At 41.7% G+C, this 27,482-nt stretch overlaps 2 protein-coding genes across 2 annotated transcripts in view; one reads left to right on the forward strand and one right to left on the reverse strand.

Moving 5' to 3' along the window:
* cfap77 (cilia and flagella associated protein 77) overlaps positions 1 to 241 on the reverse strand; it is a 111,116-nt gene extending 110,875 nt beyond the window's left edge. Inside the window, exon 1 of the mRNA XM_067969783.1 lies at positions 4 to 241. The gene's annotated coding sequence lies outside the window, so the exon portion shown is untranslated. The remainder of the gene's footprint in view (positions 1 to 3) is intronic.
* On the forward strand, positions 170 to 27,482 carry LOC137300609 (transcription termination factor 1-like). The gene is made up of 10 exons (XM_067969782.1): positions 170 to 260; positions 3,769 to 5,582; positions 8,614 to 8,799; positions 10,321 to 10,399; positions 17,420 to 17,550; positions 18,666 to 18,891; positions 20,846 to 20,932; positions 21,711 to 21,776; positions 22,523 to 22,608; positions 26,733 to 27,482. Exons 2-10 carry the CDS (start codon positions 3,800 to 3,802, stop codon positions 26,909 to 26,911), a joined length of 2,823 nt encoding a protein of 940 aa, XP_067825883.1. The 5' UTR covers positions 170 to 260; positions 3,769 to 3,799; the 3' UTR covers positions 26,912 to 27,482.

Genomic DNA, 27,482 nt, shown 5'->3' on the forward strand with positions numbered 1-27,482 from the left:
TACCTTAAATGCCTGCCAGAACACACACATTTAAACATGTCATATCACTTTACATTGAGGCTCGATAAAGCATCCGTTCGGCGAAAGACGAATCCTTCTGCTGTTGGGAATCGTTACCCTGACAACGGTATCTAAGGCCGAATGGTTGCCAAGGCTCGATGACCTCTAACCTTCGGCGGTGACTGCCGCTCCGGAATGCTGTTGCTTCCGCTTCCGGTGTAAGGAGGCGCTCGTTTAAATGTGAGGCGAACAGCTCGTGGGTAAGCGTCGAAATGCGACTTGTTGGTTTTTCCCGAATTGTAATGTTTTCGCTGCAAAAAAAAAAATGTTTTGTTAATAACTTTTTAAAACTACAAGGGGCGTAGAGACCAGTCGGAAATTATCTGAATTTAGAGTTTTTTTTAAAACTGCGCGTGGTTGAAACGAGACGACAAACTTCCGCTCTATTTTTCTTGCTAGCTTTCTCCTTTCGCCCCTTTTTCTCGAAGATGTTGGGTCCTGGGTATTAAAATGAATTTTTGTTTTAAAGTATCCTCCCCCTAACCACAGTGGGTGGTCACTGGATTCAAACACAATGGTTGTTGGAACAACAGAAAATACTTTTAACACACAGCAGGTCAGTCAGTGTCCATGGAGAAAGCAGATAATGCTTTTGGACTATAACTCTTCGGAGAGGAGGGGGTGGTGAACAAATATTTAAATAGAATCAGAAACCAAAGGCAAAAGAACACGAGGAAATATTGGCGCAACGAGCTGTAAACTGCTTTTTTTTTAAAAAAACGAAGAGATCGTTAAACTCTGAGATTGTCTTTACATCAAACAATGGAAAGAAGTATTAGAAATTGAAGAGGTAATAGTGCATTTCTAGCCCATGGACATTTAGGACAAAGCAAATTTCCCTCAGTACCAGCTGTAGACGTAATTAAGGATCCATCTAGTGGTGGGCGTGTGCAGCTGCAGTTGTTAAGACAGGTAGTGGGAACAGTCTGAAGAATCATTAGAACATAAGAAATAGGGAGCAGGAGTAGGCCATACGGCCCCGCGAGCCTGCCCAGCCATTCTATCAGGTCGTGGCTGATCTTTGACCTCAACTCCACTTTCCTCCCCACATCCCTTGATTCTCCTAGAGTCCAAAAATCTATCCATCTCAGCCTTGAATATATTCAATGACTCAGCATCGACAGCCCTCTGGGGTAGAGAATTCCAAAGATTCACAACCCTGTGCATGAAGAAATTCCTCATCTCAATCTTGAATGGCCGACCCCTTATCCTGCGACTGTGCCCCCTAGTTCTAGACTCTCTAGCCAGGGGAAACAATCTCTCAGCATCTACCCTGTCAAGCCCCCTGATAATCTTATACGTTTCAATTTATATCACTTCTCATTCTTCTAAACTCCAGAGAGAATAGGTCAATCTCGTAAGGAGAGAGAAAAAATCTGGTAGGCCCAAAAGCAGTCAAGAAAGCTTTAAAAACAGATGATCATAGCAGGAAAAAACATTTTAAAAGCTACTTAGAGCAGAAACCTCCAGAGAATGGGAAATGGGTCCTGTGGGGGGGGATAGCCTGCAGAATCATTGTGAGAAAAATGCTCAAAAGTTTCAAGAATCATTTATTTAAACATAGAAAGAAGTGAACTAAAGGAAGGAAAGGAAAGAATAAATGGTGCATAAGTTTTCCAAAATTGCTGTTACCCAGCAGGAAGATGAGGAATTTTGTCAGTGTCCTGGAGCTGTTGTGTGGCTGTTTGAATAGTGATGCTGTAGGTGTAGATATGAGGATCTGCAGTTTACGCATCTAGTTGTAGAAGTATGTACCTACAGATTGACTGTTCATAATGTTGACACCCAAATAAAGGTTGTGCAGCATACATAGCAAATTTGATGTTGATCACCTTTGGTGTTGCAGACTGTTAAGATCAAGTAATTTTCAGATGGTGGAGGATAATTTGCCCAAGGTGTGCAGATGTAATTCAGTTCCTATTTTAAAATCATGCATTCTGCCCTTAATTTTTTCTATAATAATTTGAGATATTATGCAATTACAGGCTAGTGTTTGCGTGGCCAGCAATGATCAAGGGGAAGGACTGAAGGAATTTGATGTTAGAGTGGCGGGTGAATGGCCAGAGGAGATCACCTTAAGATAGGGTGGGGTGAAGCCATGCATGTATTAAATTGAGGATAATGATACTTCAATTTACTGACGCATGGGGAACTAGTGAAGCTTGGAGAAAGGTGATGAGAGTGCAGGACTTTGTGTGAGAAAGGATGCAAATTGTAGCATTTTGAATGAGTTGCAGTTTGTCAAATCTGGAGGCTGGTTAGCAGAACATTCGAGAAATGGAGTCTCAAGATAAAAGCGTGGACAAGGGTTTTGGTGGTGGGACAGAGACACAAGAAAGCAGACTTGGAAAACGAATGCACATGGGGAAGGAATCTTGGCTCGGCAGCATGCTGAAGTTCTGTGCCTTTTGACCTGACCAAGTGGGTTGATGCACATAAGTGATGGTGGGAAATGAAAAAGGTCAACATTAAGGCAGTCCATACAAAAGCAAGGAAGCAATGGTAAACCATTATAAATCACTGGTAAGGCCACAGCTGGAGTATTGTGTCCAATTCTGGGCACCACACTTTAGGAAGGATATCAAGGCCTTGGAGAGATTGCAGAGGACATTTACCAGAACGATATCCGAGATGAGGGTCTTCAGTTATGTGGCGAGACTAGAGATGCTGGGATTGTTCTCCTTGGAGCAGGAAGGTTATGGGGAGATTTAATAGAGGTGCTCAAGATTATGAGGGGTTTTGTTAGAGTAGAAAGGGAGAAACTCTTTCCACATGCATGGATACAGTGGCACAGTACATGTTGAAGATGGTTTCATATTAATGAAGGCAGAACTTAGTCATTAATGTCCTTTAGGGGAGGAAACCTGTTGTTCTTATCTGGTCTGGCCTTTGTGATTCAAGCCCCACACTAACATGGTTGACTCTTATTTGTTCTCTGAAGTGACCTAACAAGCCACTCAGTTGAATCAAACCTTAGAGGGACCACCACCATCTTCTCAAGGGCAATTAGAGATGGGCGATAAATGCTGGCCTTGCCAGCTAGATGCACGTACTGAGAATGAATTTTTTAAAAAATTTAATCAGGGCTACTGCTTACTATCTAGTGAATTCTGAAGGACAGTGCAGTTGGGTGGGCTACAGCTGAGGACAGAATCAGGCTGCTGCAATCAAAAGGTTGAAAGCCCGTCAGTCCTCTCTGTCTAGGCTGATACATGAAGAGTGGCCACTTGGATGACTCACTGGAGGTCGACCAGCACCCATACAGCTGTATCCCAATAGGAGACAACTGGCTAAACAAGTACTGCTGAATATATACGTACATGTATGCGCATAGTGTATTTATTTTTTTTAAAAATCTGGAGCCGGGTGATGGTGAATAGAATTGAAGCATCTCCCAAAAGGAGGGGGGATTTGATAGGTGAGTTGCTGTTCGTTGATTTCACTTGCCATCTGAATAGAACTTGTGCATTAGATATCTATTTCCTGATGTGGGGAAATTTTCCTCTGCTGAGCTTGAAATGTGGAACACTGCTCAGTAGAACAGCAGAATTTTTTTGAATGGTCCTGTAGCAGGAGTATTTTTGCTCAATAGATGCATAAAGGAATCTCTTGATAATTTGGCAGGGGAAGGCAAAAATCCAAAGCATTAGGTTTTGTTGTATGCAGATGTTTTGTTTGCTTAAACCAATATTTCTTTTCATTTTTGAGAACGGGAAGATAACAATCAAAGGTACCAGACATGGTGCATAAGTTGAAGGAAAAAAAATGGAAATACAGTGACAACGCAAAGAAGCAGCATTCTTCCAGGTCACTGGAAGATGATGTTCCAGAGACTGCTACTGTAGAGACTGAACAAGGGGCGCAACATCCCAGGTTAGCAGGTCATGTTGAAAAGAAATGGAAGAAGAAAGGGAGGCACCATTCCGCATCATTAAGAGGATGTGACAGTTCAGAGACTGTTACAGTAGAAGCTGAACAAGACTTACAAAATCTCCAGTTTGTAGGTGATGACCAAAAGAAAAAGAAAAAGAAAAAGAAGAAAAAGAAAAAGAAAAAGATAAAAGAGAAGCACAATTCTAGATCAGGGGGAGAATGTGACGATTCAGAGTTGCAAAATCTCAGGTTAATAGATGATGGTGAGAAAAAGAAGAAAAAAAAGCACCATCCCAGGTCACCGGAAGATGATGTTTCGCAGATAAGTGCAGTAGAGATTGAGGAAGAGACACAAAATTCCAGATTGATGGGTAATGAAGGCAAGCGAAAGAAGAAAAAAAAGCACCGTTCCTGCTCAGCAGAAGAGGCAGGTGTTTCAGAGTCTGCGGTAAAGACTAAACGAAAGCTACAAAGTGCCAGCTTAGTCGACAGTGGTGACAAGAAAAGGGACCACATCAAGACAATGAAAGATGATGTTGTAGAGATTGCTGCAAAAGCGACTGCGCAAGCAATGCAGAATTCCAGGTTAGTGGTTGGCAGAGATGGCCAAAAGAAGAAAAAGAAGCATCGTTTCAGTTCAGCAGAAGATGGGGGTGTTTCTGAGTCTACGACAGTAGAAATTATGCAAGAGATGCAGAGTTCCACGTTAGCAGGGGATGGTGGAAATCAAAAGAGGAAAAAACGCCACTATAGGTCATCAGAAGGTGGTAATGATTCAGAGACTACTGAAAAGGATCCTCACCAAGAGAGTGGAATTTCAGAATCTACTGACGTTGATATAGAAACTTCAACCAAAAAACACAGGAAAAAGAAGAAAATGCAATTGGAGATTGATATTAACAGAGATGTCTCCCTCAATGATTCTGAAATTCCACAAAAATCTAGCAAGAAATGTAAAATAAGCAGTGTATTGCCACTGGAAACTGTTATGGAAGAAAATTACAGTGCAGACTTCCGAGAAAGTCTTGATAGATCTTTCAAGAAACATAAAGTAAAATGCAGTCCAGCAAAATTTGAGGGTGGGATTGCAGAGAACAGAGCAACGAACCACTCCAATGTTGTGAAAGATAGTGACTATGCAGAAATCACTGCAAAACAGACTGAGCAAATGATGCATAATTCCAGCATAGGTTGTCAAGAAGCTGTCAAAACCACCAAGAGGTGCAAGCGAAAGAAAAGCAGACTGTCAGAATACAAGAAGTCTGGCGGAACCAAGAAGTTGAGGGAGGAAAGGCTTTTGCAGTGTTCTGCGTTGAGCAGTGAGAACACATTTGAGGTGGTTATTACACCTGAGACCATCACAGAATCAAACAAGAGTTTGGAAACTCAAAAGAGGCAGAAGAAGAAGCAGAAGCAGAAGCAGCACGTGACAGAGTCCAGCAATAACAAAGGCAGCACAGCTGTCGAGTGCTTTCAGGAGGAGACGATATCTTTTTACCAAGACACAACACCAGTCAAAATGGTAGAGAAATCAAAATTGATTGAGCTGCTAAAGGATTTTATCCCTAATGTGGAAAAGCTGGCAACTGAAACAGCGTACAGCATGTATAAATATGACCTTCCACGATTTAAAAGGTTTAAAGAAGAAGGTAAGGCTAATCAACACAGAACTGCTGTTTTATTCTCTTAGCAATACTGAGATTTATTGTTGAGCAATTTCTTGCATACTTTCAATTGTATTGCAATTTTGAAGTTGTGGTTTGATAGATTGTGGAAACTGAGATTATTTAACATTATTATAATATATGGAAGGTAACTGACTTTCTCAATGATGAATTGTATAACCTTAAAAAAACAAAATTTGCTTAAGAATTCACAATTTAAGTTATTCAACTTCTGTAATTTATAGAGCAGATTTTCTGTGGTGTCTCTCAGTCAGTCAGAGATTTTATAAGAATGGGCGTTATGCCAAGCAGTATTCCCAGGAAAACTGAATTATCAACACTAAGCGCATCCCTGGGAACACTGGGAAGGAGACTCAGAGTCTGGCAGTACCGGAATGGTGACTCAGATCTAACAGTATTCTTGAGTGGGGTTCCCAGGGTTCTGGGATCGGTGGGAGAGGGATCATGGAATGTGAGGGCATTGGAGAGGGTGGTTTCAGGGTCTGGGAAAATTGGGGCTGTTCTGGAAGCACGGAGACTATAATCCAGGGATTTGTGAGTCTGAGGAAGGGGAATCCTATGGTCCAATAAACCTGAGATGGTGAATTTGGAGCATTTTGAGAAGTAGAATCTGGGGGCTTTTGGCATTATTGGAAGGAGGATCTAACAGTTGTGGGGGAGGGGGACCTAGGAGAATGAGCCAAACTGCCATTGCCCGCTTTTCTCCCCCCTCAACGACATTGACTCATTACTAGTGTATGGTTCCGTTGGCACTGCTTGCCCTCTGTTACCTCACCAAAGTTGCCATTATTCATGTGAACCAATGCTGTCCTCACCCAATGTTCGTACACATTACATGCTTTTGTATTCTCATAACTGGTGGGACACCTGAAATTGTAATTAAAATAGAAATTAGTTAAACTCTAATGCACATTATAGCCTGGGCTTTATGTTAATGGTATAGCATTTGGCAAAAAATTGGTGTGTCCTGATGTAAATTGTAGACCTGTCTTTATCTGCTATCCACCCACATAAAAAAGGTGGTACACTATTGCTGGGGTGGGGGGAGGAGGAAGGGCTGTTGATAGCATAAGTTAAACTTGGAGTTATTACCTAGGCTTCTGAGTATAAGCTCAATGACTGCATTCCTTTTTTTGCAAAGGTGAAACCACTTTATAACAGAGCGTGGATAAGAATTACTGCCATGTTTGGTGTGCACAGAGCAGCTGCTTTGGAGGTCCTGGGCGAGCCGTTTATACCACACCACACAGAAACTCGTTGTCATAAACATGCAGATGGACAACAGCTAAATTCCTTTCTGCTTTAAATGATAACGGACATTTTTCTTTCAATGGCATTTATGTAAATGAGATTGGACCTCTTAATTTTGTTCCGTTATGATTATTTTGTCAGCCTGTGCGTCTGCCATCACCACAGAGAAAGTTGTAACAATTGGAGGTTAAACAGAACGAATTATTTAAACAAACTATATCAAGGACAGCTATAGCTTAAATTATTTATGCCTCTTGCAAGGTTTCTGCCAGCATTTGGAAGTTGTAAACAATTTTACAACACCAAGTTATAGTCCAGCAATTTTATTTTGCTGGACTATAACTTGGTGTTGTAAAATTGTTTACAATTGTCAACCCCAGTCCATCACCGGCATCTCCACATCATAGCATTTGGAAGATCCTACATTGAAGTTTTGCCAACTGTGTTTTATATTTTTAAAAAACTTTACACTTGATCTTTTACTGCCTATTAATTATTAGATCCTGTATTGGAAGAACAATCCATTGAGTTCAGATCTGAATTACTTTCAGAGTTAGCCTCTTATTATGCAGGCAAACGTAGCAGCCAATTAGCACACAGCAAACATCAAATTAAATGTATGACAAGCCAATCTATTTTTGTTGGTTGAGGGAGAAATGTTGGCTTGGAGAGGTCTCCGCTCTTCCTTATATAGTAATATGGGATCTTTTATGACGCCTAAACAAGCAGACAGGCCTCAATTTAATGTCTCATCCGACAATGCACCATTCCTTCAGTGCTGTACTGAAGTGTCCACCTAGATTATATGTTCTGGTCCCACAGTGAGAAAGGTGAGAGAGAGAAACCAGGAAATTATAGACCTGTTAGTCTAACATCTGTTGTGGGGAAGTTATTGGAATCTATAATTAAGGACATAGTGACTGAGCACTTACAGAAATTTGAGCTAATTAGACAGAGCCAACATGGATTTGTAGCAGGTAGGTCATGTCTAATGAACCTAATTGAATGTTTTGAGGAAGTAACTAAAGTAGTATGTCTATAGATGTAGTTTATATGGACTTCCAGATGGCATTCAATAAGGTTCCATATAAGAGACAGTTAGCTAAAATTAAAGCTCATGGAATTGAAGCCAAATTAGTGACCTGGTTATGCTATAGAAGATAGAGAGTAGGGATAATGGGTATGTACTCGAATTGGAAGGAAGTGACTAGTGGTGTCCCACAAGGATCTGTGCTGGGGCCTCAACTATTCACTATTTATTAATGACTTGGGATAACACAATAGAGAGCCATATATCCAAGTTTGCCAATAATACAAAGATTGGTGGCAATGCAAGTAGTGTAGACGGGAGCATAAAATTACAAAGAGGCATTGGTAGATTAAGTAAGTGGCCTTTTTGCTAGCCAAGGATATTAAGGCATATGGTGCCAAGGCGGGTGGATGGATTTAGGATACAGATCAGCCATGATCTCATTGAATGGCGGAACAGGCTCGAGGGGCTGAATGGCTTACTCCTATTCCTAACCTACCCTATTTTGAGGTAATCTATTTATCCATTAAACTTGATCTTGTTCTTCAAGTGCAGACTAAAATAGATGGCCGGATCTTTGCATCACTGACTCTTCTCCTTCCCCTTATTTGGGAGTGGGAAGTGAAATAAAAATAATTAGTATGCTTGTTTTTAAAACATTTCCCTTAACATAGAATTTGGTAATTGCTATAATATTTGTTGTTCTTTGCGTAGGAATTCCAATCCGAAAAGGCAAGTTTACCAAAGAAGAGAACCAGCAGTTGCAGAAAAACCTAAAAGAATTAATGGAGCTAACTGGAATTCAAAATGAGTGGGAGTTTTTCCATGTTCCGGAGTCCTTCGATGAGATGATCAGAATAAAACGACTGAAAATGAATAATTTATTCTGTTACAGACTAGGTATGTCTGTAGTTTGTTTTGCTTTTATGCCAACACAATTCTACATAGATTGAAGCAGGGGTGGATCTCCTATTTTTGAATTTTGCAGTAGAATAACGAACTGCATCTTATAACTATCACAGGTATTTTTACTGATTGCATCTTTCATCTATTTGCTGGTTTTTGCATTGATGTGTATTATCCCATGTTGTCTTCCTTCTATGCGCTAATTTCTCCTTTGTCTGTTAACCAATGGTGATTCTCAAATTTACTTCCATTGATATGGACTTTCAAAAGGCATTTGATAAAGTGCCGCATAATAGGCTTGTCATCAAGGTTGAAGCCCATGGAATAAAAGGGGCAGTAGCAGCATGGATACAAAACTGGCTAAGTAACAGGAAACAGAGTAAAGGTGAACAGTTGTTTTTCGGACTGGAGGGAGGTATACAATGGTGTTCCCCAGGGGTCGGAACTAGGACCACTGCTTTTTTTGATATATATTAATGACTTGGACTTGGGTGTACAGGGCACAATTTCTAAATTTGCAGATGACACAAAACTTGGAAGTGTAGTGAACAGTGAGGAGGATAGTGATAGACTTCAAGAGGATATAGACAGGCTGGTGGAATGGACAGACACGTGGCAAATGAAATTTAACACAGAAAAATGTGAGGTGATACATTTTGGTAGGAAGAATGAGGAGAGGCAATATAAACTGAAGGGCACAATTCTAAAAGGTGTGCCGGAACAGAGAGATCCGGGGGTATATGTGTACAAATCGTTGAAGGTGGCAGGGTAGGTTGAGAAAGCAGTTGAAAAAGCATACAGGATCCTGGGCTTTATAAATAGAGGCATAGAGTACAAAAGCAAGGAAGTCATGATGAACCTTTATAAAACACTGATTTGGCCACAACTGGAGTATTGTGTCCGGTTCTGGGCACTGCAATTCAGGAAAGATGTGAAGCCTTAGAGAGGGTGCAGAAGAGATTTACTGGAATGATTCCAGGGATGAGGGACTTCAGTTATGTGGATAGACTGGAGAACCTGGGGTTGTTCTCCTTGGAACAGAGAAGGTTGAGAGGAGATTTGATAGAGGTATTCAAAATCGTGAAGAGTTGAGACAGAGTAGATAGAGAGAAACTGTTGCCGTTGGCGGAAGGGTCAAGAACCAGAGGATGTAGATTTAAGGTGACTGGCAAAAGTACGAAAGGTGACATGAAGAAAAACGTATTTACACAGCGAGTGGTTAGGATCTGGAATGCACTGCCAGAGGCAGATTCTATCATGGCTTTCAAAAGGGAATTGGATAAGTACTTGAAAGGAAAAAATTTGCAGGGCTACGGGGATATGGCAGGGGCGTGGGACCAGCTGGATTGCTCTTGCGTAAAACCGGCATGGGGACTATGGGCCGAATGACCTCCTTCCGTGCTGTAACCTTTCTATGATTCTATGATGCCAGGAATGTTTTACTCTGATTGACTTGGCCTTTCTTTCATCCAAAATTAAAACAATATTACATATTTGAAATTCTTCTCTTCATAGCTGAAGGCATTGCAAGACCATGGAAGTCTGTTTATCAGCGAGCTAAGAAGATGTATGATCCTAATCGATGTAAAGGCAGGTGGGTTAATTTGGAATACCTCACGTACCAGTTTGCTCTTTATCATTGGAGGCTCTGTAAACATCCCCATCCTCAATGATTGTAAACAATTTTACAACACCAAGTTATAGTCCAACAAATTTATTTTTAATTCCACAAGCTTTCGGAGGCTTCCTCCTTCGTCAGGTGAACGGTATGGAAATGACATTTTCGAATCCTTCGCATTTTAAAATCACAGAACAATGCCTGGTGATTACTGCCCGTTGCCAAGGCAATCACAGTGAGCAGACAGAAAGGTGTCACCTAAAAAGGCCACCGAATATACAAACCCCCAAAAAAAAAGAGAGAGAGAGAGAGAGAGAGAGAAGAAGACAGTCAATGACCCGTTATATTAAAAACAGATAACATTTGTTCGCTGGTGGGGTTACGTGTAGTGTGACATGAACCCAAGATCCCGGTTGAGGCCGTCCTCATGGGTGCGGAACTTGGCTATCAATTTCTGCTCGACGATTTTGCGTTGTCGTGTGTCTCAAAGGCTGCCTTGGAGTATGCTTACCCGAAGGTCGGTGGCTGAATGTCCATGACTGCTGAAGTGTTCCCCGACAGGGAGAGAACCCTCCTGTTTGGCGATTGTTGCGCGGTGTCCGTTCATCCGTTGTCGCAGCGTCTGCATGGTCTCGCCAATGTACCATGCTCTGGGGCATCCTTTCCTGCAACGTATGAGGTAGAAAACGTTGGCCGAGTCACAGGAGTATGAACCGTGCACCTGGTGGGTGGTGTCCTCTCGTGTGATGGCAACGGAACTACGCTGCCTACATGAAAACCAAGAGCAGGAAGCTTGAGAAACTCGGCATCACCACCAGCATCGACCAAGCTTCCCCTTGTACCACGGTTGCAACCACAGGGAAGTCTATCGTCAATTTGTCCGACCACACCCTTCAACCAGACGAAATCGAAGTTCTCAGCCGAGGGCTCAATTTCTGCCCCACTAGTCCCGCGGCAGACACAGAGGAATTCATCAGGAGAATGAGGCTCCGGGAATTCTACCTCAAACCACAAAATTTCAGCAGCGAACCCAATGAGACAATCAACGATCCGGAACAGCAGACAGAGGGATCCGCGGTACAGCAACCGAAGAGGAAAGAGTCTCACTGGACTCCTCCAGAGGGTCGCTGCCCTCAGCTTGACATGTATGCTCAAGCTGTCAGGAAATGCGTCAATGCCAGATTCATCAGCCGCACTCGGAAGACAGTCCAGAATGTCACCCGAGCACAACGCAACGCCATCAAAGCTCTCAAGACCAACCGCAACATCGTCATCAAACCAGCGGACAAAGGAGGAGCCATCGTCATACAGAACAGAACGGACTATTGCAAAGAAGCATACCGACAACTGGACAACCAGGAACACTACAGACGGTTACCCACAGACCCGACCAAAGAACACACCCATCAGCTCAACAAACTGATCAAGACCTTCGATCCAGACCTTCAAAACATCCTACGCACTCTCATCCCACGTACTCCCCGCGTGGGAGACTTCTACTGCCTCCCAAAGATACACAAAGCCAACACACCCGGACGTCCTATCGTATCAGGCAATGGAACCCTGTGTGAGAACCTCTCTGGATACATCGAGGGCATCCTGAAACCCATCGTGCAGGGAACCCCCAGCTTCTGTCGCGACACTACAGACTTTCTACAAAAACTCAGTACCCACGGACCTGTTGAACCAGGAACACTTCTCACCACGATGGACGTCTCGGCACTCTACACCAGTATCCCCCACGATGACGGCATCGCTGCGACAGCATCAATACTCAACACCAACAACAGCCAATCTCCAGATGCCATCCTACAACTCATCCGCTTCATCCTGGATCACAATGTCTTCACCTTCAATAACCAGTTCTTTACCCAAACACACGGAACAGCCATGGGGACCAAATTCGCACCCCAATACACCAACATTTTCATGCACAAGTTCGAGCATGACTTCTTCACTGCACAGGACCTCCAACCAACACTATACACCAGATACATCGACGACATTTTCTTTCTATGGACCCACGGTGAGGAATCACTAAAGAGACTACACGATAACATCAACAAGTTCCATCCCACCATCAAGCTCACCATGGACTACTCCTCAGAATCAGTTTCTTTCTTGGACACACGAATCTCCATCAAAGACGGGCACCTCAGCACCTCACTCTACCGCAAGCCCACGGACAACCTCACGATGCTCCACTTTTCCAGCTTCCACCCTAACCACGTCAAAGAGGCCATCCCCTATGGACAGGCCCTGCGAATACACAGGGTCTGCTCAGACGAGGAGGAACGCGATGGACACCTACAGACGCTGAAAGACGCCCGAGTAAGAACGGGATATGATGCTCGACTCATCGATCGACAGTTCCGACGGGCCACAGCGAAAAATCGCGTAGACCTCCTCAGAAGACTAACACGGGACGCAACCAACAGAGTACCCTTCGTCGTCCAGTACTTCCCCGGAGCGGAGAAACTACGCCATGTTCTCCGCAGCCTTCAACATGTCATCAATGATGACGAACACCTCGCTATGGCCATCCCCACACCTCCACTACTCGCCTTTAAACAGCCACCCAACCTCAAACAAACCATCGTTCGCAGCAAATTACCCAGCCTTCAGGAGAACAGCATCCACGACACCACACGACCCTGCCACGGTAACCTCTGCAAGACATGCCAGATCATCGACACAGATACCACCATCACACGAGAGGACACCACCCACCAGGTGCACGGTTCATACTCCTGTGACTCGGCCAACGTTGTCTACCTCATACGTTGCAGGAAAGGATGCCCCAGAGCATGGTACATTGGCGAGACCATGCAGACGCTGCGACAACGGATGAACGGACACCGCGCAACAATCGCCAAACAGGAGGGTTCTCTCCCTGTCGGGGAACACTTCAGCAGTCATGGACATTCAGCCACCGATCTTCGGGTAAGCGTTCTCCAAGGCGGCCTTCGAGACACACAACAACGCAAAATCGTCGAGCAGAAATTGATAGCCAAGTTCCGCACCCATGAGGATGGCCTCAACCGGGATCTTGGGTTCATGTCACACTACACGTAACCCCACCAGCGAACAAATGTGATCTGTTTTTAATATAACGGGTCATTGACTGTCTTCCTTCTCTTTTTTTTGGGGGTTTGTATATTCGGTGGCCTTTTTAGGTGACACCTTTCTGTCTGCTCACTGTGATTGCCTTGGCAACGGGCAGTAATCACCAGGCATTGTTCTGTGATTTTAAAATGCGAAGGATTCGAAAATGTTATTTCCATACCGTTCACCTGACGAAGGAGGAAGCCTCCGAAAGCTTGTGGAATTAAAAATAAATTTGTTGGACTATAACTTGGTGTTGTAAAATTGTTTACAATTGTCAACCCCAGTCCATCACCGGCATCTCCACATCATCCTCAATGATGGCAGAGTCCAGCACGTGAGTACAAAAGACAAGGCTGAAGCGTTTGCAACCATCTTCAGCCTGAAGTGCTGAGTAGATGATCCATCTTGGCCTCCTTCTGATATCCCCAACATCACAGAAGCCAGTCTTCAGCCAATTCGATTCACTCCATGTGATATCAAGAAACGGCTGAGTGCACTGGATACAACAAAGGCTGTAGTGCTGAAGTCTTGTGCTCCAGAACTAGCCGCGCCTCTAGCTAAATTGTTCCAGTACAGCTACAACACTGGCATCTACCCGACATTGTGGAAAATTGCCCAGGTATGTCCTGTCCACAAAAAGCAGGACAAATCCAATCCGGTCAATTACCGTCCCATCAGTCTACTTTCAATCATCAGCAAAGTGATGGAAGGTGTCGTCGACAGCGCAATCAAGCGGCATTTACTCACCAAAAACAGCTCACCGATGCTCAGTTTGGGTTCCTCCCGGACCACTCGGCTCCAGAACTCATTACAGCCTTGGTCCAAGTATGGACAAAAGAGCTGAATTCCAGAGGTGAGGTGAGAGTGACTGCCCTTGACATCAAGGCAGCATTTGACCGAGTGTGGCACCAAGGAGCCCTAGTAAAATTGAAGTCAATGGGAATCAGGGGGAAAACTTTCCAGTGGCTGGAGTCATACTTAGCACAAAGGAAGATGGTAATGGTTGTTAGAGGCCAATCATCTCAGCCCCAAGGATATTGCTGCTGGTGTTCCTCAGGACAATGTCCTAGGCCCAACCATCTTCAGCTGCTTCATCAATGACCTTCCCTCCATCATAAGATTAGAAATGGGGATGTTTGCTGACGATTGCATAGTGTTCAGTTGCATTCGCAACCCCTCAGATAATGAAGCAGTCCGTGCCCGCATGCGGCAAGACCTGGACAACATCCAGGCTTGGCTGATAAGTGGCAAGTAACATTCGCGCCAGGCAATGACCATTGCCAACAAGAGAGAGTCTAACCACCTCCGCATGACATTCAACGGCATTACCATTGCCAAATCCCCCACCATCAACATCCTGGGGGTCACCATTGACCAAAAACTTAACTGGACTAGCCACATAAATATTGTGGCTACAAGATCAAGTCAGAGACTGGGTATTCTGTGGCGAGTGACTCACCTGACCCCCCCAAAGCTTTTCCACCATCTCCAAGGCACAAGTCAGGAATGTGATGGAATACTCTCCACTTGCCTGGATGAGTGCAGCTCCAACAACACTCAAGAAGATCGACACCATCCAGGACAAAGCAACCTGCTTGATTGGCACCCCGCCCACCACCCTAAACATTCACTCCCTTCATCACCAGCGCACCGTGGCTACAGTGTGTCCCATGCACTGCAGCAACTTGCCAAGGCTTCTTTGACAGCACCTCCCAAACCCGCGACCTCTACTACCTAGAAGGACAAGGGCAGCAGGCGCGTGGGAACACCACCACCTGCACGTTCCCCTCCAAGTCACACACCATCCCGACTTGGAAATATATCGCCGTTCCTTCATTGTTGCTGGGTCAAGATCCTGGAACTCCCTACCTAACAGCACTGTGGGAGAACCTTCACCACAAGGACAACAGCGGTTCAAGAAGGCGGCTCACCACCACCTTCTCGAGGGGAATTGGGGATGGGCAATAAATGCTGGCCTTGCCAGCGACACCCACATCCCATGAACGAACGGGGGGAAAAAATTTGCAAAGAACATCCAATTAACCAGCTTCTGCAACAACCAAAATTGCTGGAGATTGCAAAATTAAATTCAGGGCTGGCTAGTTTTAAAATTACTGGGAGGGAAAAAGTTTCAGCATTTGATATTTGTTCTTGTGTGGCTGATTATTGGTGTGAATGTTATGTCCCTTAATTCAGTGGCACAATGTATTGGTGTTCCCATTCTTTTGAGCAGTGCTTTCTTTGAATCTGGTGCTGTTGGTGCTTCCTCTGCTTGATTTTGTGATGTCCCTCAAAATCTGAATTCTTTTTTTGCCAATTTTCTCCCCTTCTGCTCCCTCCCTCACCCTAGTTATCATTCTTCATGTGTGAGCATAGACAGTTAGCATTTTCAACTATTTCTTCGTGAGAAGCATCACAGTTAAATTCAATCTGTCCTCATTTACCAGCAGGGGTCACTGTTTATAAATAAGTAGGAGGAAATCTAGGGAAATTAGAACGATAGGGTTAGATGAAGTACAGTAGGAGGAGGCTTGCGTGGAGCATAAACAGCGGCATAGACCAGTTGGGCCGAATGGCCTGTTTATGTGCTGAAAATTCCCTCTCTCTCTTCCTCCTCCCCTCCATGGCTTAGGGTGCAAATGCCTGTGGTAATATTCCTACTGCTGCCCCAACTGAGATTAACTAATTTGGCACAAACTGAGGATAAAACTTAACACTTACTATTTCTGTTTTGCTCAATTATGCACTGCTTTTACCAGCTGAGCCATTGGCGGACCTTTCATTGTTCTGCAAAAAAAAAACAAGCTCTTGATCTCAACTGAGCTACGATGGGGAAATGCTGTGTGACGATCAGATGCCTCCTCACTTGAAGTAAAAGAGTTGAAGGTCACTTTGGGTTATGCTTGTGCATCTTCTAGTGGGCGGATATAATGTATAATCAGCAAGATATTACCAGTGACCAGAGTGATGCATTGTGTTTGCTTGCAAATGGTTCAGCAAACCTGGGCCATAGTTGTTGAAAGTATTGAAAGCAAGGGCAGATAAAACATTGACAGAAAAGGTAATTTATGTTTGGTGTTATTTTGAGTTGGGCTTTCTTTTGATAATCAACTCTGAACGTTCTTCGATGTAACTGCCAGGCTGGACTCTCTTGGGCAATGTGATGCACTGTTAGTGTAAAGTTTTGCCAAAGCATTGTTGCAGAAATAACATTGGTTTTCAATTTCAGGCTGTCCTCTTCAAATGTAGATAAAACTTTTTTTTTTACATAGAATGTACAGCACAAAAACAGGCCATATGGTGTTTAGGCTCTACACAAGCCTCCTCCTGCCCTACTTCATCTAACCCTATCAGCATATCCTTCTATTCCTTTCTCCCCCATGTATTTATCTAGCTTCCCCTTAAATGCACCAAGCTAGTCACCTCAACTGCTCCTTGTGGTAGCGAGTTCCACATTCTAACCAATCTCCAGGTAAAGAAGTTTCTCCTGAATTCTCTATTAGATTTATTAGTGACTATTTTATATTTATGACCTCTAGTTCTGGTCTCCCCTGCAAATGGAAACATTTTCTCTATGTTTACCCTATCCAAACCTTTTCATGATCCTAAAGACCTCTATCAGGTCATACCTCAGCCTTCTCTTTTCAAGAGAAAAGAGCCCCAGCTTGCTCAATCTTTCCTGATAGGTCTAACCTCTCAGTTCTGGTATCATAGTAAATCTTTTTTGCACCTTCTCCAGTGCCTCTATATCCTTTGTATAATATGGAGACCAGAATTGTGCACAGTACTCCAAGTGTAGTCTAACCAAGGTTCTATACAAGTTTAACATAACTTCTCTGCTTTTCAATTCCACCCCTCTGAGATTAACTATAGATGTGTTGTTATTAGATACACAGAAGAAGAATTGGAGAAACTGAAACGCTTGCAAATTGTGCACGGGAATCGCTGGCAGAAGATTGCCAAACTCATGGATCGTAGTGACGTATCTGTCATGAGTCGAGCAAGAACAGCAAAGAGCTGTAGGTTAACTTACTAAAGTGTTCATTATTTCACCATAAATTCAGTAAATTTGTAGTCGCTAACTCTTTTGGAGAACTACAGTAGCCTTTTAATATAAAATGAAAGCTTAAATAACTTACATTTTAATAGGAATGCAATAAATGGAGAAATGTTTTGTGGTTCAGGGTATTCATGTAATTCTGCTCTACCTAAAAGCCAGCCTGAAATCTAGGCTTCTTGAAGATCTAAACATCAAGTTTGCCAAATTTAAGTTTAAAAAATTAATAGGTTGAAATAATTAAACTTGTGTTTGCCTTTTCTCGATAGTAGCACTCTAGCCTCTGAATCAGAAGGGTCATGGGTTTAGGTGCCGCTCCATAGCAAATAATCTTGGTTGACACTTCAATGCAGTATTGCTAGAGTGCTTCATTGTCAGAGGGGGTGTTTTTTGGATGAAATGTTAAACTGAGGCGCTGTACACCCTCTCAGATGGAAGCAAAAGATCCCATGGCAAGATTCATAGATGAGCAGGGTGGGTTTTTGTAGCATCCTTGCCAATATTTATCCCTCAACCAACACCATCAAAACCAGATTATCTGATAATTTATCTCGTCGTTGGTGGCTCTTTGTTGTGCACAAATTGGATGCCACCTTTCCGTACATTACAGCAGTGACTTTGTTTTCTTTTAAATACTTCATTGCCTGTGAAGCACTTTGGGACACCTTGAGGTCATGAAAGTGCTATATAAATGCAAATTATTCTTCTTTCTTTTGAATTCTGATAATTAGAGAAGATTTATGTAGAATTTACATCAAAGACGCAAGCCATTCAGCCGAACTGGTCTATGCCAGCATTTATCTTCCACACGAGCCTCTTCGCACCCCTCTTCATCTAACCCTATCAGCATATCACGTATTGTTCAGAAATGACAAAAAATCTGAAAAGTTTCTTTTACTTTTATAGTAATGTTGGTGTTCATGTACCACATAACTCCATGAATTCAGCAATGTAACAATACTGTACTGAGAAACACAAGGTTTGAAGAGTTGAAATTCTAATTGTATCTAGTTTCTTGTTGGATTAACTCAGTATGGCCAAAAAAAAATCACTTAAATAGTTTTTCTTTTTAAACAGCTTTGAGCATCGGACCCTGGAGTAAGAAAGAGGAGAGGACATTCATGAAGATAATGGAGCAGGTTATGAAAAACAGGATAGAAAACACATCCCAAGATCTAATCACAGCTTCAAATACGAACACGCTTGTTTCAATCTTGCGTGAAAAACTATACACGCGAATTCCTTGGTTTGAAATTGCAGACCAAATGGAGCACAGAAACTGGATGCAGTGTAGGCAGAAATGGTGAGCCAATAGTTATGTGATTCATAGTGGAGATTTTCATCCTTTGAGTTTTGGAAGCATTCTGGTTGTAAAAATTATAAAATTTTCCAATTAAACACAATGGTGAGGTACAACACACGGTGAACTTGAGAATCCTCTATTAGTATTACTATGGACCTTGGGCTGTGGCCCTGGTTGAAAAATCTCTCATCTAGAAAATACGCTGTGGTGACCGAGAAGCTGTTGTCTGTTCCATGACACACAAGTCTGTAGTCCATTTCATGACAGAAGTCTGCTGTTGGATATGAGGCAGTCTATGGACTATATGTGCCCGGTCACAAGTACAAGTATTTTGTTGGCTATGCTTACTTTGCTGGTTTGAGACAGAGCTTACTCTTATGTTGGTTACAATGTCTCTTTTAGTCGCATTGAGAACATTTGTGGAATTCTGTTATATGCATCAAAAAGTTGCTTTATAACCAGATTTTCAAATAATCAGTACCTGTAAAGTTACTCCTACCTACAAATTTTACTGGCTGGATTTTCTTATTTTTGAAATACTGGACGATTACAAGATCTTTTACTGATGAGAATAATTAGCCAATATTGTAGAACAAATGTGTAAGAGTTGCTTGATTTTACTTGTCCACTCAGTATCTATTAAATAAAATAGTTCGAGCCACTGTACTCAATAGAAATAGTTTTATTGACCTACTTAAACATAAATGCTATTACCAACTATAAGTAATTCTTAACATAAAATGCTATTAACAATTACAATTAAGACGCTACTTCTAAATTACAAGCAATAATCAAAACATGGGCTTTAAACAGTACAACCTCAATAGCTGTACCCTGGCCTCCTTCAGAACTGACGTCACAAATTGCCTTGAGAATTCTGTCTAACTAGGATCTCTGGCTATCCTTATATTGGGATTTTGTGAATGTCTTGCACACTACCCCACCCCTGCGCCACACTATCATTCTTAGTATAGAGATATTCCTGATTCTTATCTTGGATATTCCGTGTACTGGGTCTGGTATATTATGATCTCACCCATCAGAGAAGGGATGCTTCACAACACACAAGGCCATCTTATAGCAGAACTTGAAGCTGATAACCGACAAAGCTTCCCTTGGGAATTGCAAGCTTGCAGCTTTAAGTTATAAACACCCCCATGGTCCCTTGCTGCCCTTAATTAGCCTGTTTTCCCAAAGCATGCTGGATATAGATACAGGATTCCTTTCTCACAAAATGGAATTCATTTCCTAACAACAGCTTGAATTTATATAGCCCCTTTTAACATAATAAAACTTCCCAAGGCACTTAAGTTACTGCTGCAGAAGCTACTGGTTTTTCATCTCATAAGTATACTATGATACACCCATACTGCAAATCAATTATAGACTTTTAAGAGCTGGACTGCTAAACAAATCCCTATAAATAAGACTAGTACAGACAGGCAACCCTGTCTCATCAACTCTCACCAACTTTCTCATCAGCTGAGAGGAATACCAATTGGCTTCTCTTCCCTCACTGCAAGGCCTTTTTTTTAACCAATTGCATAAGACTTCTGCAAGTACGACCTAGTCCAGCACTCAATACTGCGGTGCTGGGAACCTGGCATGTACCCGGAGATGTGTTTGGAAGAAAACTGGAAGGAAGCCAGCTGTGTCAATACCTAATAGTATTAAAATGCAAATCCATACAGGTGACAATAGAGAAAGAATCTGGAATTTGAAGGAGTGCCTAGACCTCTGCACAAGGGATGCATGCCAGATTGGTGCAGTATAATTTGATACATTGGTTCATCAAAGTACCCAGCTAAAGCCAGCCATTTGCTGCTAGGATTAAATCCCTTGGTGCAATGTGGTTGTGTACTGTGCCATCAAGTCATCACATTTAAATAATCAGTGCCTTTAAAATCCCAAAACGGGATGCAGTAATTTTAACACTGTTTTTATTCTGCGACAGGATGAAGATCCTGACTACAAAAATGTCTGGAGGGATGATACCCTTTGGATTTAATGGTTACCAGACAAAAATCAATCTCATCAAAAGGTAAAACGTGTACTTTTTGTTGCCTCGTACAAGTCTTAAGATTACTGAATAAAGGCTTCATATTAAACATTCTTACAATAAAGCGGGAAGCTCAATTGTTGAATTAAATACCCAGTAAAGGTAATTGCAGGGTAAGAAGTTTAATTTGGAGACACTACCACTGATAAAGATAGTACAGCACCTGTCCGCCTGTAGTGTGCAAACATTCTAATAGCAGAAATTGAGGTTCTCTAAAATTATATCATTATTGCTGTTCGCTTCATCAGATTGTTAGACTTTAGCATCACTTAATTACATATAGTCTGCTGCTTTGGGCTACTAGATGTTTTTGATCCTTCAGACTAGGTTGGTGCTCATAAGTGATAGCACACCTCATACAATTGGATACAATCTAATTGCTTTTTTTAAAAAAAAACTACTTTTTGTGTGATTTAGCAAAAGTATTGCTGATAAACTGTAGGTATGATGTGGAGATGCCGGTGATGGAGTGGGGTTGACAATTGTAAACAATTTTACAACACCAAGTTATAGTCCAGCAATTTTATTTTAAATTCACAAGCTTTCGGGAGACGAAGGAGGAAGTCTCCGAAAGCTTGTGAATTTAAAATAAAATTGCTGGACTATAACTTGGTGTTGTAAAATTGTTTACAAACTGTAGGTAGTTCACTAAGGTTGTTGGACTTTAGAGCATTGTAGTTATGACTTCTGAACTTTGTTCTGGAAATATCTTTACATTTATTTTTCCTTCCTGAAGAACCCTATCCGTTATGTTTTGCAGGATGTACCTGTTGAGCGTTGATGACATTGGTGACGTGAACTGGGAGGAACTATGTAGCGCTGTTGGGTAAACATTATCATTATCCTTTTCCTATGCATAATGCATTAACAATAAAGATAATAGCAGCAGTGGCTTTGGTGTCCAAAAACTAATGGGGGGAACCAGTTGGGGATCCCACTCCTGAGCACTCTCCAGTGAAATGATACCCATTCTATTTTTTTTAATCCTCTAAGGGTGTAGATATTATTTTAATAATATCAATCTACATCTATTATAATGCTACAATCTCATCTCAGGCTCCAAATGATGATTATGAGCACTTAATGATTGCTATTGTGGTTTGTGACATTGTGTAAATCCCTTTCATCAGATTACTGTGTTATTGCTCCCAGTTATCTATTCTCATGGTGTAGAGCTTCTATTGCAGCCCTCAGTGGTGGGCTAATCATTGTAATATGCTTGCATAATTGTTTCTAGAACTGGAAGGACATTCTGCTGTGTATTTCTATTGCTACTGGTGAACTTCATTCACTTGTCAGATGTGTATACAGTATCTCATTTCTGACTCTGATTAAGAATTTGCGTAGCTTTGAACATATGAATCTATTTTCTGTTCCAATGGCTTCTGATTCTCTGCAATTTTCCTGTCTGAACTTCACAAAATAGAACTGGAAAAATTGTAAATAAATTTTTTTTTTCCCCACAATCAGTTGAATGTGACTTTAGTATTTATGTTGTTACAGGGAATGTTACTGTAATTTACAAAGAGCTAATGTGCAGTATGAATTTGTATCCCTGTTTATTTTTTCTAGAGATGTTCCTCCTATATTCATTCAAAGGATGTTCTATAAATTGAAAACTCGCTATGTACCTGATTGGACCAGGAAATCTTTTGGAGGTCAGTATCCTAATTCACAGACTAACTAGTTACTGCTATGATTGCTCTTTATGTTTATTTTTTAAAAGTTCTGCCCAGCATCCCTTATAAGAACAGAAGGGGCTGTTCCGACGGTTCAGCTAGTTAAGGCAGTTAGTAGTTGAGCCTTAGGTCCCAGGTTTAATGTCCAATCTGTCTTGTTCGTGGAACTCAGCTAAAGCAGTAGTTGGGTGCTACAATTGGCCTTAGCATCATTGTTTCCAATAGAATTGGAAAGAGACTCTTGCTGTATTTCTGTTAATACTGGTGACCTTTATTCACTTGTCAGGTTCATATATTGTACCTCTCCATATTTACTGAAACACTAACCCTTTGTTTTAACATTTTAAAATTCTCATCCATGTTTTCAGATCCCTACATGGCCTCGCCCCTCCCTATCTTTGTACCCTCCTTCAGCCCGACTACCCTGCGAGATCTCTGCGCTCCTCCAATTCTGGCCTCTTGTGCATCCCTGATTTTAATCGCTCCACCATTGGTGGCAATGCCTTCAGCTGCCTAGGCCCTAAGCTCTGGAATTCCCTCTATAAACCTCTCTACCTCTCTCTCCTCCTTTTAAGGTGCTCCTTAAAACCTACCTCTTTGACCAAGCTTTTGGTCGCCTGTCCTAATATCTTCTTATGTGGCTCGGTGTCAAATTTTGTTTGGCAGCGCTCCTATGAAGCGCCTTGGAACGTTTTACTACATTAAAGGCGCAATATAAATGCAAGTTGTTATTGATTTAACAATTTGCTTTATAGTTTTTAAATAAATTTATTTTTGTTCCAATGGCTTTTAATTCTCAGAAAAATGCATCCAAGTATTTCACAACGTGGAATTTGAGAAATTGTGGGAAAACAGAACTTAATCAGTTGAAATGGGATCTTAAACTTCATTTTGTTAGAAAGGCTGTGATTTACAAAGAGTTAATAAGTTATATATGACTCAAATTCTGCTTCCTGCTGTATTGTATGAATGCCTCGCTGTGGAGCTTTAGAAGTTATTGAGCAATGATGCCTTTTATTACCTTATACAAGCCTTAAATGTACCTAAACCTATTTTGCTTTTGATAATTTGACAATTAAGGCTGTGTGATTGCTGTATTTTGTTTCTGGCCTGTCAATGACAGATAACAACATTCATAGTAGCTGCCCCTCTCATCTGATAGCAAAAATGGCACACAGTGATTCAACTGCTTACATTTTGCTGGACAGCACACAAGACTCTGTTTAATTCTAAGGTTCTAGTCACAGAGAAGCTACTGTTCTGAGTCAAATATCCACAGAATGCCCAGATTGGGTATTTATTAGCTCTATGTAATGTACCATCCACAAGCACAGTGTACCAAAAAATAAAACGTTGTGGGGACAGGCTCATTTTTTTTAAAGTACCACTAAAAGGGAAAAGTGGTACTTTAAAAAAAAACCTGAATCATAGCATTTTATCTATCCCCTTAATAGACTTTAAGCAAACTGCAAGATTTTCTATGCTGTTCACTTCTGGGACAAAAGGGCCTACTCTAAGGGTCCAGCCTGCGGTAATCTTGTCCATCAGCAACCACATGCAGTTGAAACTCCAGAGAATCGGATCTTGTCCTTGTGTTAGAGTACAATGTCAATTGCTACTTTTCCACGATTTGATCTGGTTACCTGAGGACTCAGCTGTAACAGAATAGGTTTTTTTTCTCTACTGCTGCTTTATTAATGCAGCCTCATGCAGAGATTGAGGCCTTGGCCATTGGTTGTTGACATAATTTGAGGAAAGCACTTTATAGAGAACAGAACTAGAGCACCAATGTCTTGATGCATGATTCAACCCTTGCAGTTTTGACACAGAACACAGAACCTAGTAATCCAAATTGTACAAGCACTGTGGTGCAGGGCTAAGATTCTGGCAACTGAGTTGGAGCGGGAACAGGCGTTCTAGCATCTCAGTCCAATCATTTCCATATAAAAGTAAAGTCTGCCAAGTTGTTCTAAGCACGAATCTGAATAGGCTCTTTTAGGAAGATTAACATGAAACATGAAGTTGTATGTTTATTGGAGAACAAAAATATTACTCCTAATTTTTAGTAAATACGACAAAACTTTGTGCTTCTCAAGCGCACTGGATTTCTAATGGGCAACAATACTTCCCATGCCCTAGTTTCCTCAATAACAAACTGTTGAAAATTGCATGTTGGCTTCTGAATTTTGGGATCCTAGACTTCATTCTGTTCACTAATTTTATATACTGAATAATGTCTGGTTCATCTGAAATTGCATCTGAATTCAGATTTTCTACTGGTTTGTAAAGATCAATTTATTGAAACAATAGCTAGAAAAAATGGGAGCCACTATCCTGACTGCTGTTGCCCTCCTGCATGTTGGTCTTTACTCAACTTAACATGTTCACTTCTGCTGTGTGGAAGTGTAAGCCGATTAGGGTAGTTCTTGACCATGTGGGATTAATCTACATCCAAGTACTAATGTGCCTCGAGATTGCTCTGCATGTTTGGAGTTGGTTGGTTTAGTGTACAAAATGGATAATGAATTTGCCTGAATTTGAATCCTGGACAATATGGTTTGTAAGTCAGGGCTACAGTATAGATGTTGCACTGTGCTGCAGTTCCCTGTGAAATGATGAATAGCCTCGTACTGCTTTGCAAATTCAGTAGTAAAAGCAGTTATTACATTAACATAATTATAGCGTGTAGTGTTACATTATCTTGCACAAAGGTACTTTTAAAGACGGTATCATTGTGTCCAGAATGTTCTTCAAGATTTGACCTTTATTCGCATTCCTGTTTAATAGATTACTTTTGGACTGCCTAAACTTTTGTATTTGTTTTGTGAAAGCCCACAATTGGTCCCACATGGCAGACTGGTCAGAAAGGTAAAAGCCCATGGAATACAGGGAAATGTGGTGAATTGGATCCAAAATTTGCTCAGTTACAGGGTAAAAGTTGATGGATGTCTTTGCGAATGGAAATCCATTTCCAGTGGTGTGCCACAGGGCTCAGTGTTGGGTCCCTTGCTGTTTGTGGTATATATTAATGATTTGGACATGAATGTAGGGGGAATGATTGGCAAATTTGCAGATGACACAAAAATTGGCCGTTTAGTTGACAGTGAAGAGGATAGCTGCAGACTCCAAGAAGATATGAATGGGTTGGTGGAGTGGGCGGAAAAGTGGCAAATGGAGTTCAACCCGGAGAAGTGTGAGGTAATGCACTTAGGGAGGGCAAACAGTGAAAGGGAATACGCAGTAAATGGGAATATATTGAGAGGGGTAGAGGAAGTGAGACACCTTGGAGTGCATGTGCACAGGTCCCTGAAGGTGGCAGTATAGGTAGATAAGATTGTGAAGAAGGCATACGGAATGCTCTCTGTTATTAGCCGAGGTATAGAATACAAAAGCAAGGATGTAATGATGGAACTGTATAAGACGCTGGTAAGGCTACAGCTGGAGTATTGGACGTAGTTCTGGTCACCACATTACAGGAAGGATGTAATTGGTCTGGAGAGAGTGCAGAGAAGATTTACAAGAATGTTGCCAGGGCTTGAAAATTGCAGCTACGAGGAGAGATTGGATAGGCTGGGGTTGTTTTCCTTGGAGCAGAGGAGGCTGAGGGGAGACTTGATTGAGATGTACAAAATTATGAGGGGCCGAGATAGAGTAGGCAGGAAGTGCCTGTTTCCTCCAGCGGAGAGTTCAAGAACTAGAGGACATAGATTTAAGCTGATTGGCGGAAGGATTAGAGGGGACATGAGGAAAAACTTTTTTACCCAGAGGGTGGTGGGTGTATGGAATTCGCTGCCCGAATTGGTGGTAGAGGCAGGGACCCTCAACTCTTTTAAAAAGTACCTGGACCTGCACCGAAAGTGCTGTAAGCTGCAGGGCTACGGTCCAGGTGCTGGAAGGTGGGATTAGAATGGGCACCTGGTTGTTCTTCGAGCCAGCGCGGACACGATGGGCCGAATGGCCCCCCTTCTGTGCTGTATCTTTTCCATGGTTCTAACTGAAAATTTTATTCATGAATATTAAATAGCTAGGTCTGTTTCTTTAAAGACAGTAACCTGAACAATACTAATAATGCCAAATTCAACTTTTTAAAAAACCTTTTATAGCAATTGTGGACTTCTTGTATGACCAAATAATTCCAAAAATGGAAGCACTGCTACGGAAAGAAAATGCAGACCAAGATAATTGCATGGGAGCGGATGCCCTTTATCAGCCACAACAAAACGTGTTCAAATTAAGTGATATATTTGATGACAATGATGAGGAAGAAGATGAGGAAGATTAAATTGGGAAAATACACCCATTGGAATAACATACTAGAACATTACTTCAAACTACAGTTGGAGAAACTAACTGAAAATGTTATCTTGGAGACCAAGAATCTCTGCAATGTCTTCTATGATTGGCGCTGATGCTACAATTTTGAGTAAAGTACTGAGGATGTCAAAATGTTGACGTTGTCCATTAGGCTGTTTAACTGCCTTGCCTTTAAAAATATGCTAGTTTTATGCTGACTTTCACACTGTTGTGGTCTTTTGAGACTTCTGTGGTTTTTATTATTCAGCAGTTTACAGTATGCAAGGTAGAATAGTACCAAAAGATCATTATTGAAAAGGTTAAATCTTTCAGAAAATGCACAGAAATAATATGGAAATCTCCATCCAGGAACAATTCAAACTATAATGAGAAGCATGACACAAATAAATGAATTTACACTTAGATCAATGACTATATGACATGGTATAAACAGCTAACGCTGTGATAATGCTTGGCTTGTGTGAATATGTTTTTAAGCTTAAAATTTTAATGTCAGAAATTTTATGTAGTTTGAATAAAACAATTTTTTAAATAATGTT

The sequence above is a fragment of the Heptranchias perlo genome, chromosome 31, assembly GCF_035084215.1.
Source record: "Heptranchias perlo isolate sHepPer1 chromosome 31, sHepPer1.hap1, whole genome shotgun sequence".
Lineage (NCBI taxonomy): Eukaryota > Metazoa > Chordata > Chondrichthyes > Hexanchiformes > Hexanchidae > Heptranchias > Heptranchias perlo.